The sequence below is a fragment of the Diceros bicornis genome, chromosome 7, assembly GCF_020826845.1.
Source record: "Diceros bicornis minor isolate mBicDic1 chromosome 7, mDicBic1.mat.cur, whole genome shotgun sequence".
NCBI classification, from domain to species: domain Eukaryota; kingdom Metazoa; phylum Chordata; class Mammalia; order Perissodactyla; family Rhinocerotidae; genus Diceros; species Diceros bicornis.
The window spans coordinates 57,477,026-57,490,150 of record NC_080746.1 but is presented as its reverse complement, the minus strand read 5'-3'; the positions used below and the strand labels follow the sequence as shown (position 1 = coordinate 57,490,150).

The 13,125-nt window shown below is 58.3% G+C and overlaps 1 protein-coding gene across 1 annotated transcript in view; it reads left to right on the top strand.

The window, feature by feature from the left end:
* The window catches only part of ARHGEF17 (Rho guanine nucleotide exchange factor 17), a 60,800-nt gene extending 49,474 nt beyond the window's left edge, over positions 1–11,326 (top strand). Inside the window, exons 4-21 of the mRNA XM_058545648.1 lie at positions 821–937; positions 1,156–1,248; positions 1,479–1,655; positions 1,985–2,035; positions 2,268–2,377; positions 2,487–2,572; positions 4,198–4,316; positions 4,666–4,879; positions 5,417–5,490; positions 6,071–6,270; positions 6,474–6,772; positions 7,298–7,547; positions 7,839–7,925; positions 8,244–8,311; positions 8,558–8,706; positions 9,406–9,580; positions 9,691–9,960; positions 10,896–11,326. Coding sequence (XP_058401631.1) covers positions 821–937; positions 1,156–1,248; positions 1,479–1,655; positions 1,985–2,035; positions 2,268–2,377; positions 2,487–2,572; positions 4,198–4,316; positions 4,666–4,879; positions 5,417–5,490; positions 6,071–6,270; positions 6,474–6,772; positions 7,298–7,547; positions 7,839–7,925; positions 8,244–8,311; positions 8,558–8,706; positions 9,406–9,580; positions 9,691–9,960; positions 10,896–11,092 — 2,736 coding nt within the window. The 3' untranslated portion in view covers positions 11,093–11,326. The remainder of the gene's footprint in view (positions 1–820; positions 938–1,155; positions 1,249–1,478; positions 1,656–1,984; positions 2,036–2,267; positions 2,378–2,486; positions 2,573–4,197; positions 4,317–4,665; positions 4,880–5,416; positions 5,491–6,070; positions 6,271–6,473; positions 6,773–7,297; positions 7,548–7,838; positions 7,926–8,243; positions 8,312–8,557; positions 8,707–9,405; positions 9,581–9,690; positions 9,961–10,895) is intronic.
* Positions 11,327–13,125: the final 1,799 nt, after the last annotated feature.

Here is a 13,125-nt window from a genome sequence, read left to right as displayed (position 1 = left end):
GCCCCTTAGAGACACAGGGGCTTGGAGGCCCAGAAGGGGTCAGAAACACCACCACGGATCACCTAGTCTGTCCAGGGTACAGCTGAGACAGGAACTGGGGTGTCCCAACTCCCAGCCAGGCCTTCTGACCAAGAACCTCCACATTCAGCCCAGCTGTCAGCCGGCCAGCAGGTATTAGCCACCAGCTGTGTGCCTCGCCCTTAGTGGGGCTTTGCTGGGCTGGATCAGATCACCTATCTCCTTGGAGTGGGGAAGACTTGTCCTGGGGGATCAGGGGAGGCCAGAGGCCAGGTGTAGTTCCAGGCAGAGCCCTAGTCAGGGCAGGGAGTGCTTCCTGGAGGAGGCAGAACTGGAGCCCAGGCCTGAGGGCAGGTGCGATTTGGATGGGGGAAGGGCATTCCTGGTGGAGGGAATTACATGGGCAAAGGCCAAGCAGCTGGAACGAGTCTGTGTCACTGAGAGGACAGTGAGGAGGGACGCCTGCCTGGCTGGACTTGGTGGGGTTGGAGACCAGGGGATGGAGATGCCCAGTTGGAAGTGAGAGAACCTGGTCTGAGCTCACAGGACGTGTCTGGGCACACGTACATACATGCACACACAGAGAAGGTACACGTGTGTGTATATGCCTGCACATGTGCACACTTACTCACATGGTGCCCCATACAGCATGCACACAGCAGCACGTGCCCGATCCCTCAGAGACCGTACCATTTCTAGTTGGAGGGAAAAGATGTTTGCTCGTGAGTCAGTAGAAACCAGGACAGGGTGAGGTGGGATAAAGGACACCCTGAGGGTCCCCACCCTGCGTCTTCACCCACAGTTCTCCAAGGACGTCCTGGTCAACATCTATTCTGCCTACGTTGATAACTTTCTCAACGCTAAGGACGCCGTGCGTGTGGCTAAGGAGGCGAGGCCTGCCTTTCTCAAGTTCCTGGAGGTACTGTGGGCTTGGGTGGGGGGGTGGAGGCCACTGTCACCTTGGGCCAGCCTTGGGGGCCCCAGGAGCTCCCAGCCTGGGCACCACAGGCCTAGCCTGTGGATCAGCCTCTGCCCGCAGGCTGAGCTGGAGGGGCTTGCTGGAGGCCCGTCCCTGGACATTCCTTTCTTTGCATGTCATTCCTCACCTGGGTGCCCGTCCACCGTTTCGGGTTCCAGCAAAGCATGCGTGAGAACAAAGAGAAGCAGGCACTCTCCGACCTCATGATCAAGCCCGTGCAGCGGATCCCACGCTACGAGCTTCTGGTGAAGGTGGGCCTGGGCCCGGGCGGGCAGGTGGGCAAGGCCTGGAGATGTGGGGATGCAGAGGGCTCAGGCCCCTGCCTGGTCGAGCCTGGCATGGGGGTCCCCAGGGGTCAGGTAGGAAAGGAAGTCCTCTCTGGCATCTACCCATAGTCCCTCACCTCCAGCAGTCATTGTGAGGCCCCAGGGCCTGCCAGGGGCAGCTAAGCAGGCAGGTCTGGTCCCCATTCCCACCCCAGGACCTCCTGAAGCACACACCTGTGGACCACCCGGACCACCCCCTCCTGCTGGATGCACAGCGGAACATCAAGCAGGTGGCTGAACGCATCAACAAGGGCGTGCGGAGCGCCGAGGAGGCAGAGCGGCACGCACGCGTGCTGCAGGAGATCGAGTCCCACATCGAGGGCATGGAGGATGTGCGTGCCACCCCACCCTGCCCCCTCACGTCTGTGTCCACATCTCTGGTCACTGGAATCGTGGCCGTGTCCATGTGCACAGCCCTGTCTGCAGCGTGTTTGCATCTGTGTCTACCAGCATCTCCACCTGTCCGTCCACATCCATGTCTCTTCCATGTTCGTCTCTGGCCGTGTGTCTGTTGTCTGATGGCACAGCGTTGGGAGGGTGGATGGGATGTTGCTTCCACTGGCCTGGCCCGTGGATTGGGGCCAAGGGGTCACCAGGGTCTGGGGAGGGGATGGGGATTAATAATTAGCCTTCAAGATGCCTCGTCCTTCCTGCCCCACAGCTCCAGGCCCCTCTGCGGCGGTTCCTGAGGCAGGAGATGGTCATTGAAGTGGTAAGAAGTGTCCTGTTGTCTGCCCACCTGTCCCCACCTCCCCACTTGGTTCACACGTCTGTTCACACCTGCTGCCTCTGGGTCTCCCTGTTCTTCCACCCCAACGGGAGTCCTGGCCTCTGCCTCTGGGCCAGGGGAGAGCCCTCACCCCTCCCTGGGCCTGGCTGTCCCCTTGGGCACTGTGGGCAAGAGGGTGGGCCTCTGGGCCTGAATCCTACCTCCGGCCCCACAGAAAGCAATTGGTGGCAAGAAGGACCGGTCCCTCTTCCTCTTCACGGACCTCATCGTCTGCACCACCCTGAAGCGGAAGTCAGGCTCCCTGCGGCGCAGCTCCATGAGCCTGTGAGTGGCCGGGGTGGGGCTGGGGGGGCTTAGGCAGGGGGCAGCAGCTGTCCCTCCCTAGGCCCCACCCCCCGCCCTGGCCAGAGCACCCGCACTTGGCTCCCCACAGATACACAGCAGCCAGCGTCATCGACACGGCCAGCAAGTACAAGCTGCTGTGGAAGCTGCCGCTGGAAGATGCAGACATCATCAAAGGTGGGCTGGCTCAGGCCTGCCCGGGGGTCTGGGTGTTGGGGTCTTCCTCTGAGAAGCCCTTCTGGAGAGTTTGAGCTGTGGCCAGGCTGGCTGCCCATCCGTCTGCCTTTCTGCTTTTGGGCTGCACTTTCCCATCCAGTATAAGGAGGCTGGCATGTGGGCTCCGACTGGCGCCCAGAGAGCCAGACCAGGACCTGTCCGTGCAGATCACCTTCTGGCTGGGCAGGGACCTAACCTAGGCTGGCAGGTGGGGCTGGCCTGGGGGTGGTGCAGGGAGCACAGACATCCCTGTCATTAGCCACTGAGTCACTGCACAAGCTCATTTACGCGCCTCATGCTAGATGATGGTGCACTGTTCTGGTCCAGCAGTTTTGGGGACAGAGGGGAGCAGACTCACTCTAAAGGCTGGTTAGAAAGATCCGTGCTGTGTGGGGCTGAGACCATCAGGAGCTGAGGCGGCTTTAAGGAGCTGCTCCTCCTGTTCCTCTCTGTCTCTGTCTTTCTGTCTGTCTGTCTCTCTCTCTCATTCTCTGTGCGTTGGCCGGTTCTCCTCACTGCTCTCAGCTTTCTCTGCGTCCTCGTGACTCCCGTGATCCATCGTGGCCTTTTCTGCATTGTGGCCTTTCTCCCTCAGCTCTCGGCCCTAGCTGCTCCAGGAGTCACAGTCCGCCTTCCTGAGGGGAGTGGTTGGTCTGGACGGTGCTGTGGGCACCTCTGGTCCGGCAGGCAGTTCAGGCCCGGACTGTGACCCCAAGCTCACATGGGGTGGTCCCAGGGTGCAGAAGGGGCTTACTCAGCCCCTAGGTAACCAGGCCTGCCGCACATGGGCCCCTATGTAGGAGCACAAGCTGATTATTGATCCAATTCATCTCTTCTCACTAGAGAACAGGCCGGTTGATAAAATGACTGCCTTTAATTCAGGTGTTCAGCCCTGGTCCAGTCAGCCAGGAGGGGGCAGGGTCATATGGAAGAAAACGTGGCTGCCCAGGCGGTGAAGGTTGGCAGGGGACAGTTTCCCTCAGAAGGAGGAGGAGCTATTCCAAGCCCTGGCTTGTCTAGTACACTCCACTGCTACCTACAACACCCATTTGAGGGCCACTGGTCCAGAGCGTACACCCCCAGCCAGGCAGCGTGGGCTGTGGGGGATGCTGAGCTGGCAGTGATCAGGTATGGGATAGGACCAGAGAAATCCAGGGCGTCAGCTCATTGCTCCCTCATTTGTAGGGGAATTCAGTCCCTTCGTCAGCAGGTTTGCCTGTCTGAGGCTGTGCCTGCCCAGACGACTCCCCCGCGGGAGGCTGCACCACCGCAGCAGGCCGGTGTCGGCTGGAGCCTGCATGACCTGCAGAGCCGTCTGCTGTTTATTCTTTGTGCTTTTCCAGGGAGTTCTCCGGGGGGCCCCGTACCCTGTGCCAGGTAGCTCTGAATCAGGCCCAGTCCCCTGCTCTTGGGCCTGGGGTCTCTCTGTGAGCTGCCTTTTAACTTTGTTCCTGGGGACTTGGGGTTTACAGGCTCTCGGTTTCTCAGGACACTCCCCACGCCCTGCTGCAAGTTGTGTGGTGGGGGGAGGAGTGTGTGTCCAGGCTTGACCTTGTCTGTCCATGGCCTTCCTCTCTCCCCACCAGGGGCGTCCCAAGCCACCAATCGGGAGAACATCCAGAAGGCCATCAGCCGCCTAGACGAGGACCTGACCACCCTGGGCCAAATGAGCAAGCTCTCTGAGAGCCTTGGCTTCCCCCACCAGGTCTGCGCCCTCTCCCTGACCCCATCTGAGGGAGAAATAATAGCCTGGTCATTTGCCTGAGGGGAAGGACATCCCTGTCACCTATCTGAGGAGGAAAATACAGCCTCAGCCCATCAGAGGGAAGTAATGTGTTCCAGGTCTGAGGGTGGAGACAAAGCTCCATCCCCAGCTGAAGGAGAGAGGGCCATCCTGTCTGTGGGGGGTATCCAGGCTACCTCTTGGCCTAAGGGGGGAGACAGAGTCCCATTTTCTGTCTGAGGGGAGAGGCAGGTCCCCACACTGCATCCTCAGGGCAGGAGCAGGCTGTGGGGAGATGTAGGGCCTGAGGCCTGGGCCCTCCTCCCCGCAGAGCCTGGATGACGTGCTGCGGGACCTCTCGGCGGCCATGCACAGGGACCTGTCAGAGAAGCAGGCGCTGTGCTATGCGCTTTCCTTCCCCCCTACCAAGCTGGAGCTGTGCACCACAAGGCCCGAGGGTACCGACTCCTTCATCTTCGAGTTCCCCCACCCAGACGCCCGCCTTGGCTTTGAGCAGGCCTTTGATGAGGCCAAGAGGAAGCTGGGTAAGCCAGGCACCATCCTCCCAGAACCACCGGGCAGTGGGCAGTGGCAGCACCTCGAGGCTGTCTGAGACAGGTCAGGAGCAGAAATCCCAGGACTGCTGTGTCCTGTGCTCCAGTCCCTGCTGGTGGGAGGTGGACTAAGACTTCTGCAGTGAATCAAGGACTTCCCCAGGGCCTCCTTGGCATGGAGGGGAGTCCATGAACAGGGTCATCTTATGTCAGGGGCCTCATCATGGGAGTAGATGGTCAAGACCACACACTCCCCTCCCCTCCACCCACACATACTCTGAGCAGGCCTGGATCAGGGAAGGCTGTTGCTCAGGGTCCGTGGCTTAGAAGATCCTTGGAGACTTCTGGGTCTACCTTCTGCATTGTACAGATGGGGAAATGGAGCCCAGGGACAAGCAGGGCATAACCTACAGCCACCTCGTTCTCCCTCAAGAGACCCTAGGGGCAGAGGAGGAAGAGAAATGGGCAAGGTTAGGACTGGCGTGAGGTGGATGCTAAGCAGTGTCTGTCTGTGCATCTCCACTACAGCATCCAGCAAAAGCCGTCTAGACCCTGAGTTCCTGAAGGCCATCCCCATCATGAAAACACGCAGTGGCATGCAGGTGTGTGTGTACCTGGGTCATGTGGGTGCACACGTTCAAAGCCAGCACGTGTTCATGTGTTTTTGTTTTGTGTACAATATTATATACATGTCTTGAACATTGCAATTGCTCCCTGTGTCTTTGAGTGTGCAGGTCTCTGCACATGCACATGGACACTGCACATGTCACATGCATATGAGTATGTTCATGCATGTCTGTATCTGTGCATGTGCACAAAGGCTGTACGATTGGTGGACGGTGTCTAGTTCACTTGCTTGGATGAGGCTGCATACGTATGGATAAGGTTACCATTTTCACATTTGTTACATGCATATACACGTGATGATATTCAGGGTACATGTATGTGTACATGCATGAATGAATGATACCTATATCAGAGGCATGCGTGCATTTGATGTGTAAAGAGTGTCGTGTGCTGTGTGTTATGTATACACTTTTGCAGAAGGGTGTATTGGGGATCCATACACACCCACGCGGGCCTGCCTCCCGGCCTCCATTCTGCTGGTGGGCATGGAGAGCGCTGGGGAGCTGGCAGCAATTCCTCCATTCACCTTCCCCTGTCCATTGGCGCCCTCTGCAGTTCTCGTGCGCGGCCCCAACCCCGAGCAGCTGCCCCGAGCCCACGCCGGAGGTGTGGGTGTGCAACAGCGACGGCTACGTGGGCCAGGTGTGCCTGCTGAGCCTGCGCGCTGAGCCTGACGTGGAGGCCTGCATCGCCGTCTGCTCCGCCCGCATCCTCTGCATCGGGGCGGTGCCCGGCCTGCAGCCCCGCTGTCACCGGTGAGGCCCCGGGCAGCGGGCCGGGCCGCGGGTCTGAGTCCCTGCGGGCTACACCCACTGAGGCCGCCCCAACGTGTTTGTGGGCGTGTCCGGTGCGTGTGTGCGGGGCCCGGCCGTTGTCGGCGGGGCCTGGTGGGCATGCCGGCGAGTGGGGCCGAGCCTTGGCTCCTAGCGGCTCTCATCCTCAGCCATTCGATTCGCAGGGAGCGGCTTCCGTCGCTGAGGAGCCCCCCAGAGACGGCACCCGAGCCCACAGGGCCGGAACTGGACGTCGAGGCGGCAGACGAGGAAGCGGCAACGCTAGCAGAGCCGGGACCCCAGCCCTGCCTGCACATCTCCATTGCGGGCTCGGGCCTGGAGATGGCGCCAGGCCCCGCCGAGGGTGACCCCCGCCCGGAATTGGTGCCCTTTGACAGCGACTCGGACGATGAGTCTTCACCCAGCCCCTCAGGGACCCTGCAGAGCCAGGCCAGCCGGTCCACCATCTCCTCTAGCTTTGGAAGTGAGTGACTAGCTTGGGGCTGTCAGACATGGTGGATTGCCCAGAGGAGGGGGTACTGATAGGTGAGGAGGGACTAGTGTAGGCAAAGGTGTGGAGTCAAGTCTTAGGATGTTAACACACAGAGCAGTGGGGGCTGGCAAGGCCGACAGGGGCTGTAACACCGAGGACCCAGAGAGCAGTGGGACAGTCAGGCCAGATCCTGAAGTCCCTGGAATGCCCAGTTAGGGAAGATGGAGTAGGGGGTGGAGAAGTGGGTTCTTCTGTCCATGGTATGGTGGGGGATTGGAGAGGGCCAGGCCAGGACTAGGAGCCTGTAGCACTAAGCTGTCACTAAGCAGGGTGACGAGGCCTAATGACGAGGCCTGAGCTGATGCAGAGGCCTCTGGGATGGGGAGAGTAGCTGTGGAAGGCCTTCGCGAGGGACATGGCCAGGAGGGATGCATTGAGGGGAAACTGAGGCCTAGAAAGTATCAGGTCTGAGGCCTGGCAGAGGGGAATAGAGATAGAGACTTTTGTCTCCCTCAGATGAAGAGACCCCGAGCTCCAAGGAGGCCACGGCGGAGACCACCAGCTCAGAGGAGGAGCAGGAGCCTGGTTTCCTGCCGCTGTCTGGCTCCTTTGGGCCTGGCGGTCCCTGCAGCACCAGCCCAATGGATGGGAGAGCCCTTCGCCGCTCCAGCCGTGGCTCCTTCACCCGGGGCAGCCTTGAGGACCTGCTGAGCGTTGACCCTGAGGCCTACCAGAGCTCTGTGTGGCTGGGCACTGAGGATGGCTGGTAGGGGCAGGGGAGGGGCTGGGGTCACAGTGCCAGAACTCTGAGCTCCCTGCTTTGGAAATCATCCGGTATCCTGAAGCAGAAACGGGAGGGCTGTGGGTCAGACCCCAGGGGGACTGCTAGCCAGGGCTGCCAGGGGGTCTGAAACCCACAGGGAGGCTGTGGGATCCCAGAACCTTGGGCAGGCACCTGGCATGGAGGAGAGGGTAGTGGAGGCAGAGGGGTGGAGGGATGACTCCAGGGACTGGTGTGCCCAAGCACCTGTGACAGGTGCACACCCCTGATCCACAGTGTCCACGTGTACCAGTCCTCTGACAGCATCCGTGATCGCAGGAACAGCATGAAGCTCCAGCACGCAGCCTCCGTGACCTGCATCTTGTAAGAACTACGGGTGGCCCTTCCATTCCAGACTTTTCTCAGCTATACATGCACGCCACTTTCTGTTCTCCTGGGTCCCCCTGCTCTACTGGCCCCTCCTTTCTGTGGTGGCTGGAGGCCAGAGGCCTGGCCCTAGGCTGGCTGTGCCTCTCACACACTGTGACCTTGGGTAAGTCACTGCCCCTTCCTAGACTTGGGCTCCCCCCACCTGGAGAGGTGGTCTCTCAGGAGCCATGGCCATTCTGTCTGTGATTCCCTTGGCCCAGGTGACCTGCTTTGGACTCCTGAAACCTCTGACTCCTTCTCTTCCCTGCCTAGGTATCTGGATAACCAGGTGTTTGTGTCTCTGGCCAATGGAGAACTTGTGGTCTACCAAAGAGAAGCAGGTGAGTGCCTAGCTCCCCCCAACCTTGGGACCCCCTTGCTGATAGTGGTGCTCTTTCCTGAGCACAGCTGGGCCTTGGGGACACGAGTCTAGAGATGTGGCTTTGGGCAACTCCGAGGCGCTCTCTGTGCCTTGACGTCCTTGTTTATAAATGGGGTTGTTAGCACCTCATTGCAGGAGAGGGTGAGGCTCAGGTGCAGTACTGGACTGAATGTGCTTTGTTTTCCTTATCCCACTCCCACTCCAGGCCGTTTCTGGGACCCCCAGAACTTCAAATCAGTGACCCTGGGTGCTCAGGGGAGCCCCATCACCAAGATGGTGTCTGTGGGTGGGCGGCTGTGGTGTGGCTGCCAGAATCGAGTCCTTGTCCTGAGCCCTGACACGCTGCAGCTGGAGGTAGTAGAGGAGGAGGGGGATAGTAGGGGCACAGAATTGGTGACTTGGGGTGAGCCAGGTCCATGAAAGAGGGAGATGAGACCATGGGGGCCATAAAAAAGCATCCATATGAGCCAGCCCTGATGCCTTAGTGGTTAAAGTTTGGCATGCTCTGCCTTGGTGACCCAGGTTTGGTTCCTGGGTGTGGAACCACACCACTCGTCTGTCAGTAGCCATGCTGTGGCGGTGGCTCACATAGAAGAACTAGAAGGACTTACAACTAGAATATACAACTATGTAGAGGGGCTTTGGGGAGATGAAAAGAGAGGAAGATTGGCAACAGATGTTAGCTCAGGGCGAATCTTTCCCACAAAAAAAAAAAAAAAAGGCATCTATCTGTCGAGGAAGAGGCCAATGATTGGTCTTAAAACCCTTCAACCTTTGGAATTCTCCTATCATTAAGTCACTGAAGTTTCGTGGGAAAAGTACATCTTCATTTTAATTTCTGAGTATTAAGTGGGGAGGCTCCAGTGGAACCAGGCTTTGCAAGGTTAATCATCTAGACCAAGGAGCAAGGCTGCCTTTGCTATCAGTCCGGGTGGGCTCTCTGGAGAGGGTCAGTGTGAGTTGTCAGGAGGGAGGGATGGGCGCTGGTGAAGCACAAGGCAGGCCTGCCAGTCACCTGTCTGCTCTCTTCCCGCCCTCCCCCTAACGCCCCAGCACACGTTCTACGTGGGGCAGGATTCCAGCCGCACTGTGGCCTGCATGGTGGACTCCAGCCTGGGCGTGTGGGTGACACTGAAAGGTAGTGCCCACGTGTGTCTCTACCATCCAGACACCTTTGAGCAGCTGGCAGAGGTAGACGTCACACCTCCCGTGCACAGGATGCTGGCAGGTACTGACCTCAGTCTACCACCGTGCCTTCCCTTGGAGCCTTTGTGCCCCGTCCTTGAGGGGGCTCAGTGCCAGGACTCAGCCCCAGCTCTGGTCTGTCTCCCACTGCAGGCTCGGATGCCATCATCCGGCAGCACAAGGCGGCCTGCCTGAGGATCACAGCGCTGCTGGTGTGTGAAGAGCTGCTGTGGGTGGGCACCAGTGCCGGTGTAGTGCTCACCATGCCCACCTCGCCCAGTACCATCAGCTGCCCACGGGCACCCCTCAGCCCTGCTGGCCTTGGCCAGGGACACACTGGCCACGTCCGCTTCTTGGCCGCAGTCCAGCTGCCAGACGGCTTCAACCTGCTCTGCCCAACCCCACCGCCTCCCCCAGACACAGGTGGGTCTGTGCATCTTACCCCAACCCAGGGATCCTGGGCTCTTGGTTTAGGACTCCCACTGTCCTGCCAGAAGAGGTTTAAGAGGGAGGAAAAGTGTCATACAGCAGTGAATGTGGCATATATTACAGGAAGTAGGCTATGGAAACCCCAAAATGAAATCTAAGACACATTGTGTGTGTGTGTGTGTGTGTGTGTGTGTGTGTGTGTGTGTAAAATTCTGTCCAGAGAAGTGTCATGGGAGACAGGAAGTAAACTGTAAGCTGAGAATTAGAATATGGCACAGCAAGGGATATATACAACAGGAAATAAAGCAGGACTAGAAATGGCATTCAGGGTAGGAAGTGGAGTCAAGAAGGAATGTGCAGAGCAGGAATAGAAATAGCAGCAGAGAGCAAAACATAGAGTGGCAGGTAGGCCAGCAATGGACTGTGAGAATTAGAAGGTGAAACATGTTAGGAAATGATGTGTGTCCAGGAGGTCACAATTAGCAAAGTCTTGCTTTGGCCAGTCAGGAAACCATATGCCCGAGAGGAAGGGCCTGTGGGAGTCAGGAAGCGGGGAGGCCTTGGTGAGTTGTTGTCTGGATTCAGAGAAGACTTCAGCTGCCTAACGGGGAAAGGGCTGTTGGAAGCAGGAAATGAGTATGAGGAGGACAGTATGTGAGCAGTAATCGAGAGAGAAAGTGGTGAGGCCCTAGGAAGTCATGTCACTCCTGACTAGAAAGTACGGACTGGGGGTAAAAGTTGTCTGACTGCCAGGAAGTGGGCATTTCTTTGCAAATAGGAAGTTCTTGGCTAACAGGAAGTGGGATCCCCCACAGGAAGCGGGCATGTCTTTCTTCCTGTCTTCCGGGGTGCGGGAGTTTAGGCCATGACAGGACAGTGCAGCCACCAGTCACCCCGAGGCTAATGGATCCTCCCTCTCCGCCCCCTAGGCCCCGAGAAGCTGCCATCACTGGAGCACCGGGACTCCCCTCGGCACCGAGGACCCGCCTCAGCCAGGCCTAAAATGCTGGTTATCAGTGGAGGTGATGGCTATGAGGACTTCCGACTCAGTGGTGGGGGTGGCGGCAGCAGCGAGACTGTGGGCCGAGATGACAGCACAAACCACCTCCTCCTATGGAGGGTGTGACCCCTGTCCACTAGGGCCCAGGACTCACCTGCCCACCTGCCCTCAGCCTGCTTGCCTCTTCCTCGCCCACACGCAGACTCTGACCAGGAGTGTCGGACCAGGGGCACCCTTGTGCCTGCATGGGCTGCCTCCCATCCTTGCAGAAGCATTCCTGATGGAACACCTGCTGGCCAGCGGGCCAAACCTTTCTTGACCCTCTGGCTGCTCCAGTGCTCCCGGTCATGATGGGGGGCATGTGGGCTGCCCAGGACCTCTGTCCCTGGAGCTTCTACCAAAGACACGGCCGGGCCTGGACCCCACGGGGCTGGGGAGGGCCATGTGCAATATTTGGAGGGTATTCTGGGGGCAGTGGGAGGGCTGGGGGACAGAATCCTTTCCCATGTACAGTATTTATGTTCCTTTTTAGATGTGTCCCTTCCCGAGCACTTATTTATGCAATGACCTGAGGCAGGAGGTGATGTGAGGAAATGACAGAAGGGAAAAAAACCCTCTTCCTGCCCTGGGGGACACCCTGGGACCCTAACCAAGCCTTCCTGGAGGGACCAATCCCCCCTCATTACATACATGCGCACGTGCGCACACACATACACATACACTGCATGATCAGGGCACCACAACACTGCCTCCTAACCTATACTTTCCATGGCCTCGTCCTGATCGGGCTGCCCTCCAATATCCAGAGCCAAGGACCAAGTCCCCTCAGTCAGTCATCCAGAACAAGGTGATGACGACTGGGGGCTGTGACTCCCATCTGGGGGGCCTCCCCAGGCGTTGGCCTTTCCTGGCTTGTTGGCAGTGCCTTTAGTGGTGTCCGAGTTTGGGAACACTGATGGGGCCTCAGACAGGGCTCTCTCCTAGCCTGAGCAGGGAAAAGGGCCCTCGCTCTCCTCAAAGTTGCTCCCCAGCCCCCAGCCCCTGTGTCTCATGCACTGGCACATATGGTCACCTTGGGAGGGTGGACCTAGGAGCCCCCTCACTCTGACCACTGAATCCCTCTCTTCACACCCCTCCTGCCAGGGGCAGCCCCTCCACGAAGGACACCCAAAGCTGAGGGGCTGAACATGGCCTCTTCAACTGGGAGCCACATGAGGGCAGCCTCTCCCCTGCCCCCTGGACTGAGGAGCCAGTCTGACCCCCAGCCCCCTCGCTGCTTCAGCTACAGCTCCAAAGGTCTGGTTTCAGATGGGATTTGTTTGGTTCTGTTTTTGTTTGGGGTGGGTGGGTCATTGCGGTCTTAGATTATGTTTCTCTTGCTACCAAACAGTCATGTATTAACTTTCCTTGGATGATGAAGTTTAAAGAGTCAATAAATAGAAACACCAAACGACTAGTTCCCATCGATGGCCTCAGTGGCCTCCTGCCAGTGACCTCAGGGCTCTCCAGCCACATGGGCCTCCTGACACCCACTCACTTGGGCAGAAGGGAGGCCTCAGAGACCCAGAAGGGCGCTGTGATGGCGAGGCTGCCACTGACTTGCTGTGTTATCCTGGCAGGTCATCGCCCCCATCTGGGCTGCAGTTTCCTCATCGGGAAGACAAGGGATTGTGCAGGTCCGGTGCTTTGTAACCAGGGCCTTGGTTAGAATCCCTTAGAGATCACGTGGAAATATAAAGCATAAGACCTAAAATCTGTATCCATGTAAATACACATTCCCAGGCTCCCCTCAGCTTCCGGGTCAGTCGGTCTGGGTGGGGCTTGGGAATCTGAAGCTGACACGTGCTGCAAGTGGAAAACCAGGCGCCTGGTGAGCCTGCCACGGCTCCTCCAGGAAAGTGCTCTTGCGCCAGCAAAGCCTCATTGAGGCTGGGGAATCCCACAGAGGCCAGGCTGAGCAGGGGTAGAATCCAGGTCTGTCTGATTTCTGGTCCAAAGAGGTGTGCCATTAAGTCAGACACAGAATGCAAAAGTCAACAACTTGGGGCCATGCTTCGCAGGGCAGACAGCCCTTCCCACCAGGGTACACCTGCAGGACTCAAGATGATGACTTCTAGAAAAGGGCAGATCATGCCTCAGCTCTGCTGAACACATGTATA